The sequence below is a fragment of the Rhinoraja longicauda genome, chromosome 3, assembly GCF_053455715.1.
Source record: "Rhinoraja longicauda isolate Sanriku21f chromosome 3, sRhiLon1.1, whole genome shotgun sequence".
In the NCBI taxonomy this organism is placed as follows: domain Eukaryota; kingdom Metazoa; phylum Chordata; class Chondrichthyes; order Rajiformes; family Arhynchobatidae; genus Rhinoraja; species Rhinoraja longicauda.
The window spans coordinates 53,818,190-53,840,338 of record NC_135955.1 but is presented as its reverse complement, the minus strand read 5'-3'; the positions used below and the strand labels follow the sequence as shown (position 1 = coordinate 53,840,338).

The 22,149-nt window shown below is 43.6% G+C and overlaps 1 protein-coding gene across 2 annotated transcripts in view; it reads left to right on the top strand.

The window, feature by feature from the left end:
* Positions 1-2,611: 2,611 nt before the first annotated feature.
* ercc6l2 (excision repair cross-complementation group 6-like 2) overlaps positions 2,612-22,149 on the top strand; it is an 86,465-nt gene continuing 66,927 nt past the window's right edge. For both annotated transcript variants that reach the window (XM_078396148.1, XM_078396149.1), the window contains exons 1-5: positions 2,612-2,656; positions 4,479-4,566; positions 4,696-5,117; positions 9,908-10,027; positions 20,361-20,554. In XM_078396148.1, coding sequence (XP_078252274.1) covers positions 4,554-4,566; positions 4,696-5,117; positions 9,908-10,027; positions 20,361-20,554 — 749 coding nt within the window. In that variant the 5' untranslated portion in view covers positions 2,612-2,656; positions 4,479-4,553. The remainder of the gene's footprint in view (positions 2,657-4,478; positions 4,567-4,695; positions 5,118-9,907; positions 10,028-20,360; positions 20,555-22,149) is intronic.

Here is a 22,149-nt window from a genome sequence, read left to right as displayed (position 1 = left end):
ACTTGCAACTATTTCTTCCCTGCCCCTCCCCTAACTACACATCTTCCTCTAGCTTCACAATTTGCAACTCTTCAATCTTTTTGTCTCACACCGTGTCTTTTCATCTCTGGCCTTTGTCCAATAATCTGCCTATACAACCCTCCCCCCGTCACATGTATCCACCCATTACCTGCCAGGCTTTCTCCTGCCCATCCCTTCTTCCAGCTTGCCTGCCCCACTCTATAATCAGTCTGAAGGATCCCGACCCAAACATCACCTGTTCATGTTCTGTAGATGTTGCCAGACCCACTGAGTTACTCCAGCACTGTGTGTCTTTTCCATAAATTCAGTATTTTATGGTTCATTGTGCCTGGATTTCCAACTTTTTGACAACATATGTTTTGGATCTTGGATCAATGTACCTCTCTGTACTTAAAGCTGGTTGCGGGTAAAAGCAAAAACCTGAATTTGTACTGAGAAACTAAGCAGATTATTTATATGTCCATGGAAACACAGAATAATCACAGAAAGAACTATTTAGATATTCATATGTGTATTATCTCGTCCCATCACCTTTGCGATTGGCCACGTGGCAGTGTTCTTTTCAGCAAATCCTTTCCTTTTAAACATAAACCCAATTTCCTTTTGAAAATTTATACTGAATTCACTTCCAGCACTTTCAACAGGTGTCTCCTAACAGTGAGTTAAAAATTCTCATCTCCCCTCTAGATATTTTGCCAATTACTTTAATTACTTCTCGTTTAGTTTTCCATCTTCCTGCTAGTGAAAATAATTTCTCTTATCATTGTCAAAATTCTTTCAAAGGTTTAGCACAAGAAAATAGTGAACAACTGGCTTGTGATTAGTAATAAACAAAAAACATAAACAGCCTTCCATTCTCTCATGTTATAAATAGTAAAATAAAATGTCTTGAAAGTCATTCTTAACAACCTACCAGTACAATTCAATAATACAACTGAAAAAAAACATTCAATGCAAAATAAAATCTCTGGCTGAATGTTATTTGTATATAAAAGTGTAATGAAACAAAAATTTCCTTCAGATTTTCAGTGGCTAGCAGAACTGCTGCTTCACTCCTCCGGCCTCGGTTCAATCCTCCAGTGCTGTCTGTGTGGAGTTTGCAGGTTCTTCCTACTAACTACATGGATTTCCCCTGGATGCTCCGATTTCCTCCCACAACCCAAAGATATGCAAAAGAAAAAAATAAACAGAGTGCATAGACTATATAGGGTTAGTTGGACAAATGCAGACAAAAGTGCAAGGTAGATTGGAAGATTATGAATATGCAGAGATACATGAGACACCAGCAGCCCACATAATTTATTGAAATAATGTTTACAGTTGGACAATAAATAACATTGTTCCCAGATTTTATAAACTCTAAAGAAACAGTTGTGGGCTAAAGTAACATAAGCTCAGCATATCTTCATGGTACCAGAGTTCATATGTTAACATTCTGCTAATGAAATAACCAAGCGGAGATTGAGCTCTTCAACATTTACGAAAGGGCTTTTGGTAAAAGTTAGTGGTAAACTGCTTCCACTAATAAGCAACAACACTAAGTCTTACAAAACATTTGAGATCATGGCTAGAATTACAAATTCTCTGGCAAAGTGAACGAAAAAATACAAATTCTTTAAAATGTGAATCAAAATTTCAAAACTATAGCTGTTGCAAATTAAAATAAAACAAGGTGAATGTTGGAAACACTTAACAGGTTGGTCAACATCTATGGAAACAGAAACAGAGGTCAAATCCGAATAAGATTAAGTTGTCCGAGTGTGCTAGTATATATGATCTGGACATCTCATGGGCATCTTGTGGAATGGAATTGGAATTGAAATTACATTTTGTGAAAGCAAACTGTTTCCATAAATTTTTCCTAAGTTTTAGATGAACAGTCCTCTCCTGTTTCTCTCTCCAAAGAGTATAAGAGGATAACTGCAGATGCTGGTACAAATCGAAGGTTTTTATTCACAAAATGCTGGAGTAACTCAGCAGGTCAGGCAGCATCTCGGGAAGAGAAGGAATGGGTGACGTTTCGGGTCGAGACCCTTCTTCTCTCTCCAAAGATCTTGCTTGCCCTGCTGAACAATTCCTACATCTTCACATTTTAACTTTTTCATTCGTTTGTAGTTGATGATTTTTAAGCCAACCGATGGGTCTCCATCAATTAACTAATTACCTGACGAAACATAAACAGCAGAATAAATGGGAAGGCATAAGGGAGGTTCCTGGTGCTAAATGTTGCATTACAACCTTGCTTCGGCCTTGGGTAGGTGCCTGAACGCCTGACACTTGCGGGGATCTGGCTGAACCTCCCGCCACAGCAGTGACCAGTGTTCATGCCGCCGCCGCCGCCGCCGCCGCCTCCCTCCAGCTTCACACTCCGACCGCACAAAAACTTGGAGCTCGGACTTTGCGTCGACGGCTCAAAGCGAAATATTCTCGATGTGATCTGCACCGGTTAAACTAAGCGCCCCTCAGAACTAAGCGCCCCTCTGAAACAGACCAGACCAGACCGCTCGGCCTCCGCCGCCTCAGGTCACGTGGCGCACTGGGGCGCTCAGTCACGTGGCGGGTGGGGGTTGCGGGAACACTTCCGGGTCGGGCCGGGCCGGTTGGCGGGGCGACGGTACAGGGCAACATTCAGGCGGTGAGTGATCCGCGGGCGGACCGCTTGCCTCCCACGCTGCACCATTCACACCGGCAGGCCTGTAACTCCCCCACCAAAACACACACACACACACACAAAGTGCTAGAGTGACTCAACGGGTCAGGCAGCATCTAGACCACGTTTCGTGTAAGAAGGATGGTTTACACCGAAGATAGACACAAAATGCTGGAGAAACTCAGCGGGACAGGCAGCATCTGACTACTGGAGAGAAGGAATGGGTGACGTTTCGGGTCGGGACCCTTTAAGACTGCAGAAATGTCACCTATTCGAATTCGGGTTCCCCAGAGATGCTTCCAAACCCGCTGAGTTACTCCAGCACTTTGTGTCCTTTTTTTTGTAAACCAGTATCTGCAGTTTATTGTGTCTAAACCTGGACTTATTCAAGTCCATGGCAGTCAGATCACTCACCGTGTGATTCATGGCGTGTCTTTCCAACTGTCGGAAATGGGAGGACGTCTGCTGGCAGCTCCTCATATTTTATCCACAAAATGCTGGAGTAACTCAACAGGTCAGGCAGCATCTCGGGAGAGAAGGAATGGGTGACGTTTCGGGTCGAGACCCTTCTTCTGAGTTACTCCAGCATTTTGTGAATACAAACCTTCGATTTGTACCAGCATCTGCAGTTATCTTCTTATACTACCTCATATTTTATCTCTTGTTCTTAATTTCAGCTCAAATTTTATTGATTTTTCTGATCTTGTATTCTTGGTGCAACGATCACACACATTCGCAGCTAGTCCATTCTTTGCAGTAACGACCACTTTGACCATCTTGCCAAAAAGTAAATATTTTGAAATACTTAATTCCAATCATTGATCACTTTGCAATCACATAATGGATACTAAGTCACATTAATTTATTTATACGTTATTAATTCACTCATCTTATTTCAAATGCTGTGTGTAATCAGTCTTCAGTTTTGTCTTTAGGTCACTTTTGGCCTTCTCTGGTTCTAATTGGATACATACACATTGTATAGTCATCAATACCTAGTCTGCTACTATTCCCCTTATCTTTTCTAAATTTTGTCTCAACAGAATGCTTCCCTTCAACTTGGTCTGATGAGCAGTGAATGTTCTTTAATGTGGGCAAATAATAACAATAAAAAGATTTGCATTTATTCAACGTCCTTCAAGTTCTTGGTTTTACAGTACTCCATGCTTTAATAATCTAGAAAATACTTTGTTTAAATGCATGCCCATTGTGACTATGAATTTAGATGTTGGAAATCTGAAATAAAAACAGTAAAAGCTGGAAACACTCAACACTTGAGGCAGTATCAGTGGAAAGAGAAACACGGCTAGCATTTATGGTTGAAGTTTGGTTTAGGAGATATTGACAATATTAAGATAAATCCTATTTGAAAAGCAGAAAGAAAATGAGGAATATGAAGAACTGGAATAAAAATGGAAAATACTGGAAACATTCAGCTGGTCAGGTAGCATCCGCGAAAAGAGCAGTTGAGTTGATATTTCAGGTCAATGTTTGATTTTTAAATGTTTCTAGTTCTGATGAAAGGTAAATTAAATGTTAATTGATACACTTTCCACCAATGCTGCCTAATCCATTATTTTCTGGTTTTTTGATAATTCATGTTCATAAGTGATAGGAGCAGAATTAGGCCATTCGGCCTATCAAGCCTACTCCGCCATCCAATCGTGGTTGATCTATCTTTCCCTCATAACCCCACTCTCCTCACTTGCTGAAAACATCTGGCCATGACAGGGTAAAGAGGATCTTAAAGTGCATTACCAAATAATTATAGATTATTAAATTTTGTTTTGTAATTTATTTTTCTCAGAAGCTGTGGAAAATATGCACTGGAAGGTTTTCTCTCAAATCGAGTTAAGTGCCTCAAACTTAGAAATGAACATCAATGCTAATGGCAGGTAAGTATCGGAGAGCCATAGGCAGATGAATAATGTTGTTTGCCAAATGCAATTGACTTGCTTTAAAGGCAATACCAAACGATGGACACTTATTTTGTTTATTCACTTACTGAATTCCTTTGTATGCAGAAAACTGGTTTGTTGGTGATCTTGTTCTTGCACCTGTTCCTGGAGATGAGAAGCTGTCAGAAGCTACAATAAAGTCTATTTCTAAAGATGAAAATGGAGAAACTATAGCACTTTTAAGATTTTCAAGTTTCAATGAAGAGGTTGTGCCAATAACTAGACTACAAAAGAAAAGTAAAAGTGAACGTTGGAAGGGTTTTATATTTGATGATGAAGACTTGGAGAAGCCTTTCTTCAATGAAAAAAAGACATCAGGGCCCAAGATCGCTTTCAAATTATCCGATGGAGGTATATGCGTTCCACATACAATTAACAGATACCTGCGAGACTACCAAAGAGATGGAATACAGTTCATCTGCCAACATTACTTTCATGGAAATGGATGTATCCTTGGTGATGACATGGGACTTGGAAAGACTGTACAGGTAAATAATTTGACTGCAAGATAGCCTCCTTGTAATATTAGAGTGTGAGCTACAGTATTGACCCTGAGGAGCCCACAATTGGTTTCCCTTTACTGCAAAATTGGACATTTTCTACATTTTGGGGCTAGATAATTTGCATTATAATGAAAGATGACTGCATTGTATTTTTCAAATGCAAAGTGAGCTCTTTATTAACAGCAGAATAAAACTGGTGTTGAGACATCCCTAAAGGATGCCTATTGAATTCTATTGCAAGATTTACCCATTGCAATGATTTCAATTTAAGAAATTACATTATAATAACTTGAATAGTTGTATACGTTTAGATATAGGTCTATTATATTGTCATGTGTACAGAGGAACAGTGAAAAGCTTTGTTATGCATTCTATCCAATTAAAGCAGATAATACTATAGATACATACAATCAAGCCAATCTCATACAATAGGTAAAACAAAAGGAAAGGCGCAGAATATAGTTCTCAGCATTGTGATATACCAGTTCCGGAGACAAAGATCATTGTCTGCAATAAGACGGGTGGAGGTGAATTGAACAGTACAGCTTATCTTTCACCATTACAAGTCCAAGGAACCCTGGTTGTCACGATAGACACAAAATGCTGGAGTAACTCAGCGGGTCAGGCAGCATTTTGGGAGAGAAGGAATGGATGACGTTTCGGGTCGAGACCCTTCTTCAGACTGATGTCAGGGGAGGCGGCGGGACAAAGATAGAATGTACTCGGAGACAGTAAGACTAGTGGGAGAACTGGGGAGGGGATGGAGAGAGAAAGCAAGGGCTATCTGAAGTTATACACTGGATGTCAAGGGATAGTTTACATTGAGTTTTTTTTTAAACTGGAAGGTTTAGAGAAATGAATTGGATGAGGGCCAGTAGACATATGGAAGGTGCAGTGGTGAATTAAAATAAAGTAATTAGGAAGACAGAGGGCATTAAATGGCAAGATTAATCAGTGGGCAAGATTTAGGAAATTTGCTCAGCATATCATGAGTACGGTAAGGGCAAGAGGATATTCAGGAAAAAAAAGTAGAACCCATTAATCTGTGCATGGAGCTGGAGAATATGTGTGGTTGTAAATGAAACCTCCTTATCTCTATTCACTATGGAGGAGAACATTGAATGTGGAGAATTCAGGAAGCAGTATATTGCAATTGCAGATAATTCGTTGTCTAAAAGGAGATACAAGGTGGTTTAATGGTGAATAAATCACCAGGGCTTGATGAGATGTATTCCAGGATGTAAGGGCAGAGAGTGCTGTGGCTATCATGGATTTTTTAAATGTCTTTGGAGACTCGGTAGATGACCGTAGGGCAGGAAATCTGATACCTTTGTTCAAGAATGGCAGCAGGTAAATCTATTTAGATGAGTACTTGTAACGCCATGGCATAGAAATATATCAGCCAAATGCTGGAAAATGGGATTAGTGTGGAAATATTTAATGTATTGTTTAAATGTTGTGAGGATATCTTCTCCATCATGCATTCCAGATTTCCACCATTCTCTGGTTCCAAAAATATTTTCCTCAAATGCTTTCAAAGTCACATACTGCTTATCTTAAACCTATGTGGTCTGGTCTAAGGAGCACTGCTAAGGGAAAGGTTTCTCACTGTATCTTACCTCTTCATGGCTGGCATGAACACAGCAGATCGAAGGATGACTCTCCAATGAATAGCTCAAAGAGAGGGATGTTGAAGACTACAAATTCGGAAAGGTGGGGAGATGTGGTCTGAAATCATGCTTGGAACTTTGAGCAGGCAGAAATCCCTTTGTTAATATTGGAGGTAAATGATCCATGAACAAAGAGAATTTTGGTGATGGCCTGAGAGAAGATTGGAAGAAGCTATGATGTGATTGGAGAAAGAATAAGGCTGTGGCAGTAAATGCCTGAGTGCAGAGAATCTGCCAAGGAAATGGAAGTGGTCTTTGTGATGAAAGTAATCATTTTCAGTAATCACGTTGTTTATATGAACTTTGGCAAGATCCTGCATGGTAGTCTGGTCCAGAAGGTTAGACCATATGGGATCCAGGGTGAGCTAACCAATTGAATACAAAATTGGCTTGGTGGCAGGAGTCAGAGGATGGTGGTCGAGGATTGGTTTTCAGATTGGAAAACTGTGGCCAATGATATGCTGCAGGGATCGAACTTGGGTCCACCGTTGCTTGTCATCCATATTAATAATTTGGATGAGAATGTAGTTGACATTATTAATAAGTATGTGACTGATACCAACTGATATGTGGTATAGAGGACAGAGAAGGGCGGCATGGTGGCGCAGCGGTAGAGTTGCTGCCTTACAGCGAATGCAGCGTCGGAGACCCGCGTTCCATCCCGACTACGGGTGGTGTCTGTACGGAGTTTGTACATTCTCCCCGTGACCTGTGTGGGTTTTCTCCGAGATTTTTGGTTTCCTCGCACACTCCAAAGACGTACAGGTTTGTAGGTTAATTGGCTTGGTAAATGTAAAAATTGTCCCTAGTGGGTGTAGGATAGTGTTAATGTGCGGGGATTGTTGGTCGGCACGGACCCGGTGGACTGAAAGGGCTTGTTTCCGCGCTGTATCTCTAAACTAAAAAAAAAACTAAACTAAAGAAGGTTATCTAAGATTATGGCAGGATTAATGTTAATTGGGTAAATGGACCAAGGCATGGCAAATGGAATTTAACTTTGCACTTTGGTTGGTTAAACTAGCACATGACTTGCACAGTAATTGGCAAGGCCCTGGAGCGTATTGTAGGACAGTGAGACCTATGGATCCAAATACATCGATCCTTGAAAATGGCAACAGAATGGTGAAGAAGGCATTTGGCATGCACTCGGAGAGTTGCGTGCGGTTCTGTTCGCCTAGCTGTAGAAAAGATTTCAATAAGCTGGAAAGGGAGCTGAAAAGATGGACAAAGGATTGGAGAGCTTGATTTACAAAGAGAGACTGAATGGGCTGGGGTTTATTTCCTTGGAGCATAATACGCTGAGGGGTGACCGTCATTAGGTGCATAGATAAAGATGAACGGTCACAGTCTTTTTAGCAGAGTTGGGGGAGGTAGGGTATCTAGAGTTAGAGCACAGAGATTTAAGATTTGTGGGGAAAGATTTAAGGAGACCCCTGGGTCAGCTTTTTAACTCAAGGTGGTAGGTATATGGAATGAGCTGCCAGACAAATGGCAGACAAAAGTACAATTACAACATTTAAAAGACATCTGGACAGGTTCATGGATCAAAAGGTTTAAAGGCTAATGCAGGCAAATGGGTCGAGCTCAAGGAGGTAACTTTGTCACAAACAAATTTTGCCGAAGGGCCTGTTTCTATGCTGTATTCTTATACTTTGTCTTTGAGAGGTAGAAAGGAGGGATAGAGAATGAAGTTAGTCATAGAGAGATGCAGCAATGAAACATGTCTTTTGCACCACTAATCTATGCTGACCATTAAGCACCCATTTTTGTACTAATCTGACAGCGAGGAGGGAAGTTTCACATGTGTTTGTTCTTATTTCACCGCGTTCGAGGAGACGAGGCCGGAGAAAGAGTGGAGGAGATCTCGCTGGTTCTGGGAGAGAGGGAGGGAGGGAGCAGCTCCCGCTGACACCCTCCCCTTCCCCGCACTCCCGCTCTCACCCGCTGCTCCCTCTACCCCAACTCTCTCCCTCCCCCTCCTCCCCAGGTTGAGCGGCGGCGAGGAGGGACGTTTCGAGGGGGCGCTGCGATCTCTCACCTTGTCCCTTTGCCAGCAGCTTCTAAAATGCAGAAGTTGTAAAGTTTGGGAGGGTTTTGTGAAAGGAAGGAATCAAAGCCTTGGATTTGTATTGCATCTTTCACATCCCTGTGAAGTTACCTCAATTTTCTTTACTGCCACTGGATTATTTGTGAAATCATGGTTAATTTGGTAGGAGTGTGCAATATCATGAGTTATTGACCACAACAAACAGTACCGCGGGCCTCAACTTTTCGCCTTTACATGATGACTTGGTTGAAGGGACAAAAGTATGGTTGTTAAATTTGCTATTGAGGAAATGATAGGTAGGAATATAAGTTATGCATTGTGTGTAAAGATGTCACAGGTTATGGCTTATGAAAAAGGAAGTGATTTTAAAGGAAGTGTATATTAAATTTAAATAATGAGGAAATGAAACACGACGAAGAAAGGGAAGGGAAGAAAGGGATGGGGTGGAGAAATTTAATATCACAAAGCATAATAATACTATAAAATTGACAATGAAGATTGGTTACAAATCTAGCCAGTTCACTTTTATGCTCTCTTGCTCGCAGGTCAGGTGGAGAATCAGCAATGTAGTCTTTACCCTTGATACATTGAAGAAGGGTCTTGATCCGAAACGTCACCCATTCCTTCTCTCCTGAGATGCTGCCTGACCTGCTGAGTTACTCCAGCATTTTGTGAAATAAATACCCTTGATACACTGATCTCGTGAACTACATTAAAAATTAATCCCCAGTCAGGATGGCAATAGTTTTACTCCACTATGAGATATTGGCAAAATCACTGTCTTTAATACACAATCAATAATATTCATTTTCTGAAAACGGGATTTACTCTTTTGATGCTTTTATCTGCACTGAATCGAGTGAAGGCAGTTGTCACTCATATTAATACATCACTGATATTTATCTTCCGTGAAAACATATTTACTCTGTTAAACCTAAAGTGAATTTAAGTTTTATTTGACCTGTTTAACTAACAAATTGAGTGGAGATTGTTCTTTATTTATAATTGAAAAACAATATTTTTCAATTGATTAATGTAATAATGTCTTCTTCTCATAGGTTATTTCCTTTCTAGCAGCTGTACTTCATAAAACGGGGACCCGAGAGGATATTGAAAATAACATGCCCGAGTTTGTACTGAAGACTATGAGGAAGGAATCCAAGTCTCTCAATGACAAAGTAATTCTTTATAACCTCAATCTTCAGTTCTCACTTTATAAGAAGTCAAGGTGAAAATGAAAACTCATGGTGTAGTAGGTAACATATTGGTATGGATAGAAGATTAGCAGGCTAACAGGAAACACAAATAAATGGGCCATTTTTGGATTGGCAAAGTGCCACAGTGAGCAGTGCTGGGACCTCAACCTTTTACAATTTATACAAATGATTTCAGAGAAATAATCTAAGATATGCTTGCTATTTTTGCTGCCAACACCAAAATGGGTAGGACAGTAAATTGTGAAGTAGACAGAGGGAAAAAGATAGCCTAAGTCAGTGGGCAAAGATTTTGCAAATGGAGAATAATATTGGAGAATGTGACACTGGGGGCCTGTAACTTGCGGTGTGCCTGGGGATTGTTGCTGGGCCCAATGCTTTTTGTCATCTATATCAACGATTTGGATGAGAATGCACAAGGCATGATTAATAAGTTTGCTGATACACTAAAATAGGTGGTATCGTAGTTAGTGAAGATGGCTATCATGAATTACAGCGGGGCAAATTGGCCGAGGAATGGCAAATGGAGTTTACTTCAGTTAAATGTGAGGTGTTGAATTTTGGGAAGTCAAACCAGGGCAGGACCTTCACAATGATGGTAAGGCTCTGGGAAGTCTTGTGGAGCAGGGGGATCTAGGAGCGCAAGTATATAATTCCCTTAAACTGGTGTCACAGGTAGATAGGATGGTGAACATGGCTTTTGGCACATTGGCCTTCATCAGTCAGGGTATTGAGTGTAGAAGTTGGGATGTTATTTTATAGTTGTACAAAATGTTGGTGTGGTCCCACTTGGCATAGGCTAGGACTTAACTCTTTGGAGCGCAGGAGGCTGAAAGGTGATCTTATGTAGGTGTATAAAATCATGAGAATAGATAGGTGAATGAATGCACATAGTCTTTTTTACAAGGTTGGGGAATCAAGAACTACAAGGCATAGGTTTTAGGCAAGAAAGAAAATATATAATTGGAATTTGAGGGCAACTTGTTCGTGCGGAGGGGGGTGCATATGGAACGAATTGCCTGGGGAACTAGTTGAGACAGGTACAATAATGGCATTTAAAAGATATTTGGACAGGTACATGAATAGAATGGTTTAGAGGGATATGGGCCAAACGCAGGCAAATAGAACTAGGACAATTAGGATAACTCGTATGTGCAAAGTACAGGCATCCTGCATTTTACGCGGAGGGTTACATTCTTGAAAATCAGCGCACAATTCAAAACTTAAACATATAAGCTACTATATTGCCAGGTGTAAATTTGAGCACGTTATTCCAAAAATATGAGTGCAGAAATCATGCTTTGATATTAAATGAACAAGCATGTTATTTATTAAAAAAACGTAAATCAAACGCATAAAATGAAAGGTGCCAGAAGTTAAACTAGGGGAGGACTTGAACAGTAAATGGCAGGACCCTGACGGGTGTTGTAGAACTGAGAGACTTAGGGTACAAGTTTATAGTTCCCTGAACAAATCGATAACGGTAGACAGGGAGGTAAAGAAGGCAATTGGTTTCCTTAAGGGCCTGTCCCACTTAGGCGATTTTAAGGCGACTGCCGGCGACTAGGCTGTCGCCGACAGTTCGCCGGGGTGTCGCGGGCATGATCGTGAGGAGTCTTCCAAAGATCGTAGTGGATCTTGGCGCGTTGCCGAGAAATCAAACGGTTTGAAATCTCTCGGCGACAGCTGGCTTGTCGCCAGGCATCGTAGCTTATTGTGTTCGCTGTCGCATGCTGTCCCCAGGTTTGATAGGTTCTCTTAAGATGCATTTAGAAACACATAATGTTAAAATAAGTAAAGTCATTTCAAAATACCATAAAATGCTTGTGTTTAACCAATTTATTTACCATCGGGACATTTGGCAGGTAGATTGGAGGCGGCAGTTTGACGGTCAGGTAAGCGTGGGAATTTACGCGATGTTTTTGGCCTCAGCCATTACATTTAAAGTGTGCTCCAAACCCAGATATTCAACCCAGAAACCAGATATGCATCTCCCTTACATTTTCAAAGAATGCCCACACACTTTTCACAAAAATCCACTTAACCACTTTTTAAATTATTATATTTTAATACAGCTATTAGTAAACTGGAAGTAAATCCAGTTTATTCCTTGTTACACTGAAGCTTGGTTTTTAAGTAACTCATACATGGTGTAATAGTTCAAAACTCTCAAGTACTTACCGACGTCAGTGATTTCAGCGAAAACCAGGACGCCAGAGAAGCATTGACATCGTGGGAATTTTCATGATGTTTCAGCAGACGCTGTAATCTCGACCTGACTCGGCATTGTCGTGGCCATTGTCGTCGGGTAAAAGAAAAGTTCGGCGATCTGCTACAACTTTGACATTCGCCGGCAGTCGCCAAAAAGATCGCCTAAGTAGGACAGGCCCTTAACTTTCTGCAGACAGAACAATGAATACAAGAGTACAGGCTCGGGAATGTGAGTCTTTTCTTCCTTAAAGAGCAGTGGAAGCTGAATGCTTGAATATTCTTAAGGTAGAAGTAGCTAGACGTGATGGGAAAGGAGGTGAATGTTACTATGGGTAGATAGGAATGGATAGCTGAGGTTCCAATAAGATGAACAGTGGGCTTCCTTGAAAGCCAGAGCAGGTTTGAAAGGCCAATTGGCCACCGTCCTCATTCATTTGTCCATCAGTAATCTGTGTTTTTAATACTGGACCATTTCTTCATTAAATCTGAAAGGAAGTTACTATTAAAGATGATATTTCAAATATTTTCTTCTGAAGTCTTTGATGCACTGTTTCATTTACATTGTTTAAACATCTTTTTAAGAGGTTGCAATTTGATTTCCATCTTATTTGTGCCCTGTGCATCTGTCTTCAATTATTATGACTGCAGCAGTAATTTGTGACCCCAACAATATTAAATCAAATCGTGAAGTTTGGTTCAAGTCAACTGCAATTTCCTCTCTTCAGAAATGCTGACCAGTTTGAAGAATAAAAAATGCAAGGAGCTTTAAATTTACTTATTTTTGCCATGGATCTTAGATCTTGAAAGTAAAGGCTCAGGACAGATGAAACTAATTCTACTGAGTAATTATGATTAAACTTTTATCACATGGCCAATTCACTGTCAAACCTGAGCCTGCACTCTGAAGAGCTAATTAATTCCATTTCCTAATCCTTTTCTTATATACCATATTCAAAGGAGAGTTAGATAGAGCTCTTAGGACTAGCGGAATTAAGGGATATGGGGAGAATGCAGGAACGGGATACTGATTGTGGATGATCAGCCATGATCACATTGAATGGCTCGAAGGGCCGAATGGCCTACTCCTGCACCTATTTTCTATGTTTTTATGAAACATTAATCTGCTTGTAGTAGGTACTAAACCAAGTGGACCCATTGGGCCCAAACCTCTCCTGAATTAGTGCAGCACCCCCCCTCATCCCAATCGTCGCGAGTAGGACGTCCACCTATGACCGCACCTACGACAACCTACGACGACACCTACGACAACCTACCACTACAGAGGCGACAACCTATGTCCACCCGCGACAAGCTATGACCCTGAAGACAACTGAAGACAATTCACGTTTCACCCAGTTTCCCTATAAAAATGGGTGTATTATAGTGTTTCCAATCATTCTGCATCATGACTATTTGAAAGTGATGCCATGAGAAACTACTCTGAAATACAATAACTTCATACATCATTTTTTCTGTCAAAATGTCAAGAACAAATTTTTTTTAAATGTTGATAAGAACATACAACAATGCATACAAAATTTTTGTAATAAACTTCAATAAATTTCAATAAATGTCAAACTTTAAAATTCAAACTTTAAACAGAATACAAGTGCAAAAACATCATTTATGGACACATTACACTGATGGGTGATCAGATCAAGTCCACACTTGGAATTCACTGAAGTCAGCACCGGCGACAGCCTACGTCACCTGGCGATAACCTACGACAGCACCTACGTCAGGATACGTCAAGCTACACTCATTGGCGTCAAATTGGCGAAAAATGTTCAACATTCTGAAAATCCAGCGGCGACCAGAAAGACGATACGACTCTGGAGACCACTCACGACCATACAGGCGACTATGTGGCGACAGCCTAATAGTCGCCTAAAAAATCGCCTTAGTGGGAACGGCCCTTTAGGGAGGTTGGATAAAGTTGGATTGATTCTTTGGAGTGTCGGTGGTGTGGTGAAACCCGATGGAAGCATATAAAATTATGAGAGGCATGAATGGGATATACAGTCAGAACCTTTTTCTCCAAGGTGGAAATGCCCAACGAGAGGGCAAAGCATTAAGGTGTTTAGGAAGCAAAACTTTAGGAGATTTGTGGGGCAAGTTTGTTACACAGAGAGTGTTAGATGCCAGGCACTTGCTGTCAAGGTTGGTGGTGTAAGCTAGTGGGGCTAGTTCCTGGCTGTGTAGTTCTACGTTGTACATTTTAATCAAGCCCTCTTATTCTTTGAAACTTCTCCATGGTTCAAGCAACTTACAACTTGATAACACAAAAAACATAGAATTGTAGCCACAGCTGGAAGAAATCAATTACTGTCTAACCTGTTTGTTGATGATACCTTTAAAAAGTGTTAGTAAGGAGACGTGTGATGGGGAGGCGGAGGTGTCCCTTTCTGCATGGCCCTCTAAACCTTTCCTATCTATATTGGTCCAAGTGTCTGTTAAATGCTGATATTATCTGCCTCAATTACTTTCTCTAGCAACTTGTTCCGTATACCCACCAACCTCTGTGTGAAACGTTGCCCCTCAGGTTCCTATTAAATCTTTCCCCATCTGCATTAAACCCAAGCCCACTTGTTTTTGATTCCTCTACCCTGTGAAAAAGATGGCATGCATTCACCTTATCTATTCACCTCATGATTTTATACACCTCTATAAGATCACCCCTCAGCCTCCTGCACTCTAAGCAATAAAATCCTGCCCAAACTCTCCCTGTAGCTCAGGCCCTTGAATCCTGGCAACATCCTCATGAATTTTCTCTGCACACTTTCCAGCTCAATTACATCTTTCCTATAGCAAGGTGACCAAAACTGAACAAAATATTCCAGGTGTGGCCCCACCACGTCTAGTACAACTGTTAACAAAATGCCCAACCTCTATACTAAGTTCCCTGACAGATGAAGGCTAGTGTGTCAAAAGCCCCCCTCTCCTCCCCATCTACCTATCATGCAACTTTTGGGGAACTATCGTACCTCTAAAACCCTCTGCTCTACTATACTCCCCAAATTGCAACACCTCACACTTACCTGAACTAATCTCCATTCTTTGGCCCACTTGCTCACCTGGGACAAGATACCGCTGTAGTTCTTGATAACTGTTTTACTGTCTAAAATATCACTTATTTGGTGTCAGTCCAAACTTACTAATCATGCCTTGTACATTCTCATCCAAATCACTGATATAGATGACAAACACCAATGGGTCCAGCATCAGTCCCTGAGGCACACCAGGCCTCACAGGCCTCCAATCCGAAAACAACCTTCCACCACAATCCTCTGCTTCCTATCATGTAACCAAATCTGTATCCAAACATTGGACCTAAAATTGGATCACAGAAAACAAACTGACGTCTATTACAAACCCACTGACTCCCACAACTATCTCGACTACACTTCTTCACACCCTGCTTCCTGCAAATACTCTATCCCCTTCTCCCAATTCCTCCATCTACGCCGCATCTACGCCCAAGATGAGGTGTTCCATACTAGGACATCCGAGATGTCCTCATTCTTTAGGGAACGGAGGTTCCCCTCTCCCATCATAGATGAGACCCTCATTCGTGTCTCCTCCGTCCCCCTAGACGCAACAGGGTCAGAGTCCCCCTAGTCCTTACCTTCCAACCGATCAGCTGTCGCATACCACACATAATCCTCTGAAATTTCCGCCACCTCCAACAGGATCCCATCACGAGCCTCATTTTCCCATCTCCACCCCTTTCCGCCTTCCGCAGAGACCGTTCCCTCCACAACTCACTGGTTAATTCATCCCTTCCCACCCAAACCATCCCCTCCCCAGGTACCTTCCCCTGCAACCGCAGAAGATGCAACACCTGTCGCTATACCTCCTCCCTCAACTCTGTCCAAGGACCCTGACAGACCCTTCAGGTTAGGCAGAGGTTTACTTGCACCTCCTCCAACCTCATCTGCTGTGTCCACTGTTCAAGATGTGGACTCTTATACATCGGCGAGACCAAACGCAGACTGGGCGATCGTTTCGCGGAACACCTTCGCTCGGTCCGCCTGAACCTACCTGATCACCTGGTTGCTGGTATGGCGAGTCTGGAGGCTTGTACTTTGTTAAAGAAGTTTATTGCGGCAGCAATATTCATTTACAAAGGATAACAAACGAGATTACAGGCAACCATTAACTCAAACTGTTCACATCGAAGTTCTCTTCCCATTGCCTGGTTTTGGGCCCCAAAACCACCACGTGACCTTGCTGGCCAATCAGCGGGTTCGACTCTCAGGACCAATCCCTATGGTCGCTACATGACCCCCCCCCCCCCCCCCCCCAGAACCCGAAGTACGGAATCTAGCAGGGAGCCGGATTTCGCGACCAGAACGAGTAAGGAGAGGGGCTGCAGGAACCACAGGAGCAGGGGGTCCCGGATCAGGTGGAATTGCAGGAGGACGGCCCCGCCGAGGCGGTTGGCCGACCAGGACAGGGCGGTCCTGATCCAAGTGTGCAGGTTTGAGCCTGGACACAGAGACAAGCTCACTCCTGCCCCCAACATCCAAGGTGAAGGTGACCGTCCCTTTACGCAACACGCGGAACGGTCCTTCATAGACCCTCTGCAACGGGGAACGATGGGCATCTCTACGCAGAAACACAAATTCACAGTCCTTCAAGGCAGGCGGTTCGTGCACCATGGAACACCCGTGACGTGAAGTAGGAACCGGAGCCAGGGAACCCACTCGTGCCCGGAGGGATGCTAAAACCGACGGAAGGACTGGTGGACTGGTATGCTGAGGCAGTGTCTGCCAGGCGCTGTGTCTCCGCAAGCTCCTGGAAATCCACCTCGCATTCCACCGCTGAAATTGGGGAAATGGCTGGCCTGGACAGGGCGTCAGCAACGGCATTAAGCTTACCCGTGACGTGTCGGACATCGGTAGTAAACTCTGAGATGGCAGTCAGGTGCCACTGCTGGCGGGCCGACCATGGGTCGGACACTTTCGAAAAAGCAAAAGTCAATGGTTTGTGGTCCGTAAAGGCCACAAATGGGCGGCCTTCTAGAAAATACCTAAAGTGGCGGACAGCTAAATAGAGAGCCAGAAGCTCTCGGTCAAAGGCGCTATACTTCAGCTCAGCCGGATTAAGCTGTCGGCTGAAAAACGCCAAGGGCTGCCAACTGCCATCTACCTGCTGTTCCAAAACCCCTCCCACCGCCACGTCCGACGCATCGACCGTCAGGGCCGTGGGGGCGGAGGTGCTTGGGTGGACGAGCATGGTGGCGTCTGCCAGAGCCACTTTAGCTGCCTCAAAGGCCGTCTCAGCGGCCGCGGACCACTCCAACTCGACAGGTTTGCCTGCGAGACACTGGAAGAGCGGACGCATGACTCGTGCTGCTGCCGGTACGAACCTATGGTAGAAATTCACCATGCCCAGGAACTCCTGCAACCCCTTTACTGTGGTGGGTCGCGGGAAGGCACGGACAGCCTCCACTTTTTTGGGCAAAGGAGTGGCGCCGGCAGAGGTGATCCGGTGTCCTAAGAAATCAATAGAGTGGAGGCCAAATTGACACTTGGAGGGGTGGATGATGAGCCCGTGGTCTTGAAGCCGCCGGAACACGGTCCGCAAATGGACCAGGTGTTCCTGCTCCGAGCGACTGGCGACCAGGATATCATCCAAATAAATGAAAACAAAAGACAAATCCCGACCTACATGGTCCATAAGCCGCTGGAAAGCCTGTGCCGCGTTCTTCAAACCGAAAGGCATACGCAACCATTCAAACAACCCGAACGGAGTGGTCGTGGCAGTCTTTGGTATGTCTTCCGGACGCACAGGAATCTGGTGGTAGCCCCGCACCAAATCAATTTTGGAGAATACCATGGCACCTTCCAGCCCAGACGAGAAGTCCTGGATGTGCGGTATGGGGTAGCGGTCTGCCGTGGTGACGGCGTTAAGGTGTCGGTAATCTCCACATGGTCTCCACCCCCCAGATGCTTTGGAGACCATATGTAACGGAGAGGCCCACGGGCTGTCGGACCGACGGACAATGCCCATATGTTCCATCTTGTGGAATTCTGCACGCGCCACCACCAGTTTGTCCGGCGGCAACCTCCGTGCCCGAGCGAAAACGGGGGGCCCCTCGGTGGGAATGTGATGGACAACGCTGTGCCGGGCAGAAGGGGCATCGAAACGCTGAACGAGCAGCTCCGGAAACTCAGCCAGGACCGCAGCATACGGGTCGGAGGCCGCAACAACAGCCTGGACAGTCGGGCTGGGCGGGTTGGCCGGCGGTGGAGCAGCGGGCTCATCGCTGTTAGCGGAGGGTCGAAGGCCTTTACCTCGGACATCGGGACTAGTGAAAAGGCCCAGAGGAAATCTGCGCCCAGGATCGCCTGACCGACTTCCGCGACGATAAACGACCATTCGTACGTGCGGGTGCCGAAAGCCAGAGACATTGCCCGCGTACCATACGTGCGGATGGGGCTACCGTTAACCGCGATGAGGGTAGGCCCTTTCTTACCCGATCGGGCTTCGAGGTCGGTCGGCGGCACGATGCTGACTATGGCTCCCGTGTTGACCAAGAATTCTGTGTCCGTGAATCGATCTCGGACGTAGAGGCTTCGGTTCTGGCCAATCGCAACCGCCTCTATGTACGATCGGCCGAGGCATTTCCCGAGAAGGTGCAAGGTGAGCGGCAGTTGCGGGCTTCTCCACCCCATCGCAGATGATAATAACACCAGCCGCGTTTGTCCGGATCTTTTTGGCGGGGTTTTGAAGAAATGGTGGGAGTCGCGGCGCCATCTTGGTGCCGCTGCGGGCTGCCTGATGGTGCCGAGACCCTGTTGATCGAACTGTGGTTTTTCGATTTGGACGCCATGAGCGCATCGGCTTTCTCCGCATATGCCACGGGGTCCTTAAAAGAACAATCCGTGAGCATAAGCCTAACATCTTCTGGAAGTTGCTCTCGGAATGCCTGCTCGAACATGAGGCAATCCTTGTGCTCACCTGCCAGCGCCAACATTTCGGCCATGAGGGCGGACGGCAGCCGATCTCCGAGATCCGGCAGGTGCATAAGCCTCTCAGCTCGATCATGCCTACTGAATCCGAAGGTTCGAAGCAAGAGTACCTTCAGCGCCTCGTACTTGCTGTCTGCAGGAGGGGAGGTGATGAACTGCATCACCCGTGCGGACGTCTCAGGCGGTAGAGCGCTGACCAGGTAATAATACTTTGTCTCGTCCACCGAGATGTTTCTCAGGTGGAACTGAGCTTCAGCATGGGCAAACCAAAGTTGTGGTTGATGCGCCCAAAACGGAGGAAGATGAACGCTGACCGCGTTTAGCTGCGGTACGCCGGGCGTTAGAACCAAAGAAGGGCGTCTTGTCCCTCCATGGTAGATGATCGGCTAGATCACGTCGGGGTCACCAATATGGCGAGTCTGAAGGCTTGTACTTTGTTAAAGAAGTTTATTGCGGCAGCAATATTCAATTACAAAGGATAACAAACGAGATTACAGACAACCATTAACTCAAACTGTTCACATCGAAGTTCTCTTCCCACTGCCTGGTTTTGGGCCCCAAAACCACCACGTGACCTTGCTGGCCAATCAGCGGGTTCGACTCTCAGGACCAATCCCTATGGTCGCTACACTGGACACTTTAATTCTCCTTCCCATTCCTACATAGACCTTTCTGTCCTAGGTCTCATCCATTGTCAGAGTGAGGCTAAACATAAATTGGAGGAACAGCATCTCATAGTATTTCGCTTGGGCAGCTTACAGCCTAGTGGTATGAATTTTGATTTCTCTCACTTCAGGCAGCCCCTCTCTCTCTATCCCTCCCCCACCCAAGTCACACTAGCTTCGCATTTTCACCCTACAAACAGCTAACAATGGCCTGGTTTGCTTTATCATTGTACTTTTTTACATATCTTTCATTCATTGCTCTTTATCTCTCCACATCACCTATATCTCTCATTTCCTTTATCCCTAACCAGTCTGAAGAAGGGTCTCAACTCGAAACGTCACCCTTTCCTTCACTCCAGAGATGCTGCCTGTCCTGCTGAGTTACTCCAGCTTTTTGTGTCGATATCATTGGACCTAAAACTTCTTTTTTATTCTCTTTCGAAGATTTTTCTGATAATTGCTCCTTTATCCGTGCTGTATAACTGGAAAAGTGAACTGGACACTTGGGGTTACTTTAGAGTGTATATCTTGCATGGCAGCAAGAAAGACCACGCATTCAACTGCATCCGACGGAGCAAGTGTGAAATTGCCTTGTCTACTTATGAAACCGTCCGCCTCTGTCTAGATGAGATCAACAGGTAAATAGCTTGTACATTACAATGCATTTAATATTGGATTGCTTTTAGCTGATACTAATATATATTTGTTATATTTATAGCACATTTACTGTGGAATAGTTCGAGTTCAGAGCTATCTTCCTGATGCCAGCCAGAATTAATTTATCAAATTAGCTGCTTGGAATACTAATTTAACAAGATATGGAAGTTCAATATTCTCATGTATATTTCATAGTTAGGTCAATGGAATTAAAACCCAGGTGAAAATAATATTTGAGGGATTCCAATGGAAAAGCTGTTATACAGAAACCAGCACCATTTGCATGATGAATGGTGCATACATCCTGAAAATTCCGTAAGTTGATTTCAGTTCTGTAGGTATGAGATCCAATCAATTATGGTTGCACTCATATTTGCCAGGTATTCACAGTGAATTAGAGAGGAGGATGGGTATGATATTTATCCCCATGCATTAGTTCCACAGTTATATTGTTTTACAGTAAATCCACAGCTAATAAGACAATAGACAATAGGTGCAGGAGTAGGCCATTCAGCCCTTCGAGCCAGCACCACCATTCAATGTGATCATGGCTGATCATTCTCAATCAGAAAGGAATGTGCAATGTATGTTTAGTATTTTTCATCCCTGCCTTCTAGCCTCTCTCAATTGTTCCAGAAACTGTACGTCCCTCTTCTGGAAAGCTTGACTCAATCAGGGTACTGTTTGCGTTGCTTGACTCAATCAGGGTACTATCCACACCAGGTTGTGAGGATAGGGGTAGCAGATGGTGCATTACTCCATCTAGTTGAACAAAGGTGACGGATGCACAAGAGAAATGGTAGAGTTTGTATTACTGCCAGTTTGTTGATCCTGAACTAAATTTTGGAGAGTAGACTTTCAACCCAGGGGGTGAATTAGAATAAAAACAAAATCTGGTGCAAGCATTCAGCTTATCTGATAAGAAGAATAAAGTTAATACTTCAGCTTGGTCTCTTTGTCAGAACTGGGATAGAGAGAAAAAACATTGGTTTTAATTTGCAGAGAAGAGGGAATGGTGGAAAGGATGAATGGAATGGCTCTGGTAGGGTGAGGCTTAGATAGTCATGGAGACAAGTTGTAGATGTGGTAATGGAGGAATTTAAAACAATTTGGAATTTTGTTCTAAGTAAAGATTCAGAGAAATTCAGAATTATTCTGAACTTTATCTTTTTCTTTCTTGAAGATAAAAACATTTTTAGATAGACATTTGCTGAGAGCTGCACCATTTCCAAAGTTAGAACTACTCTGAAGATAAGGCAATATTTGGGGAAATTGGCAGCCAGCATCATCAGAGGCCCACACCACCCTGGCCACGCACTCATTTCACCCCTGTCATCAGGAAGAAGGTACAGGAGCCTGTAAACTGTAATGTCTAGGTTCAGGAACAGCTTCTTCCCTACAGCCATTAGGTTATTAAACACTACAATGTCAAATAATAATAATAATAATAATAATAATGCATTACATTTATATAGCGCTTTTCATATACTCAAAGACGCTTTACAGGGATTTAGAGAACATAGGGAAGTGAATAAATAGATAAATAAGTAAACGAACAGAGAAAGGAGACAGAAGG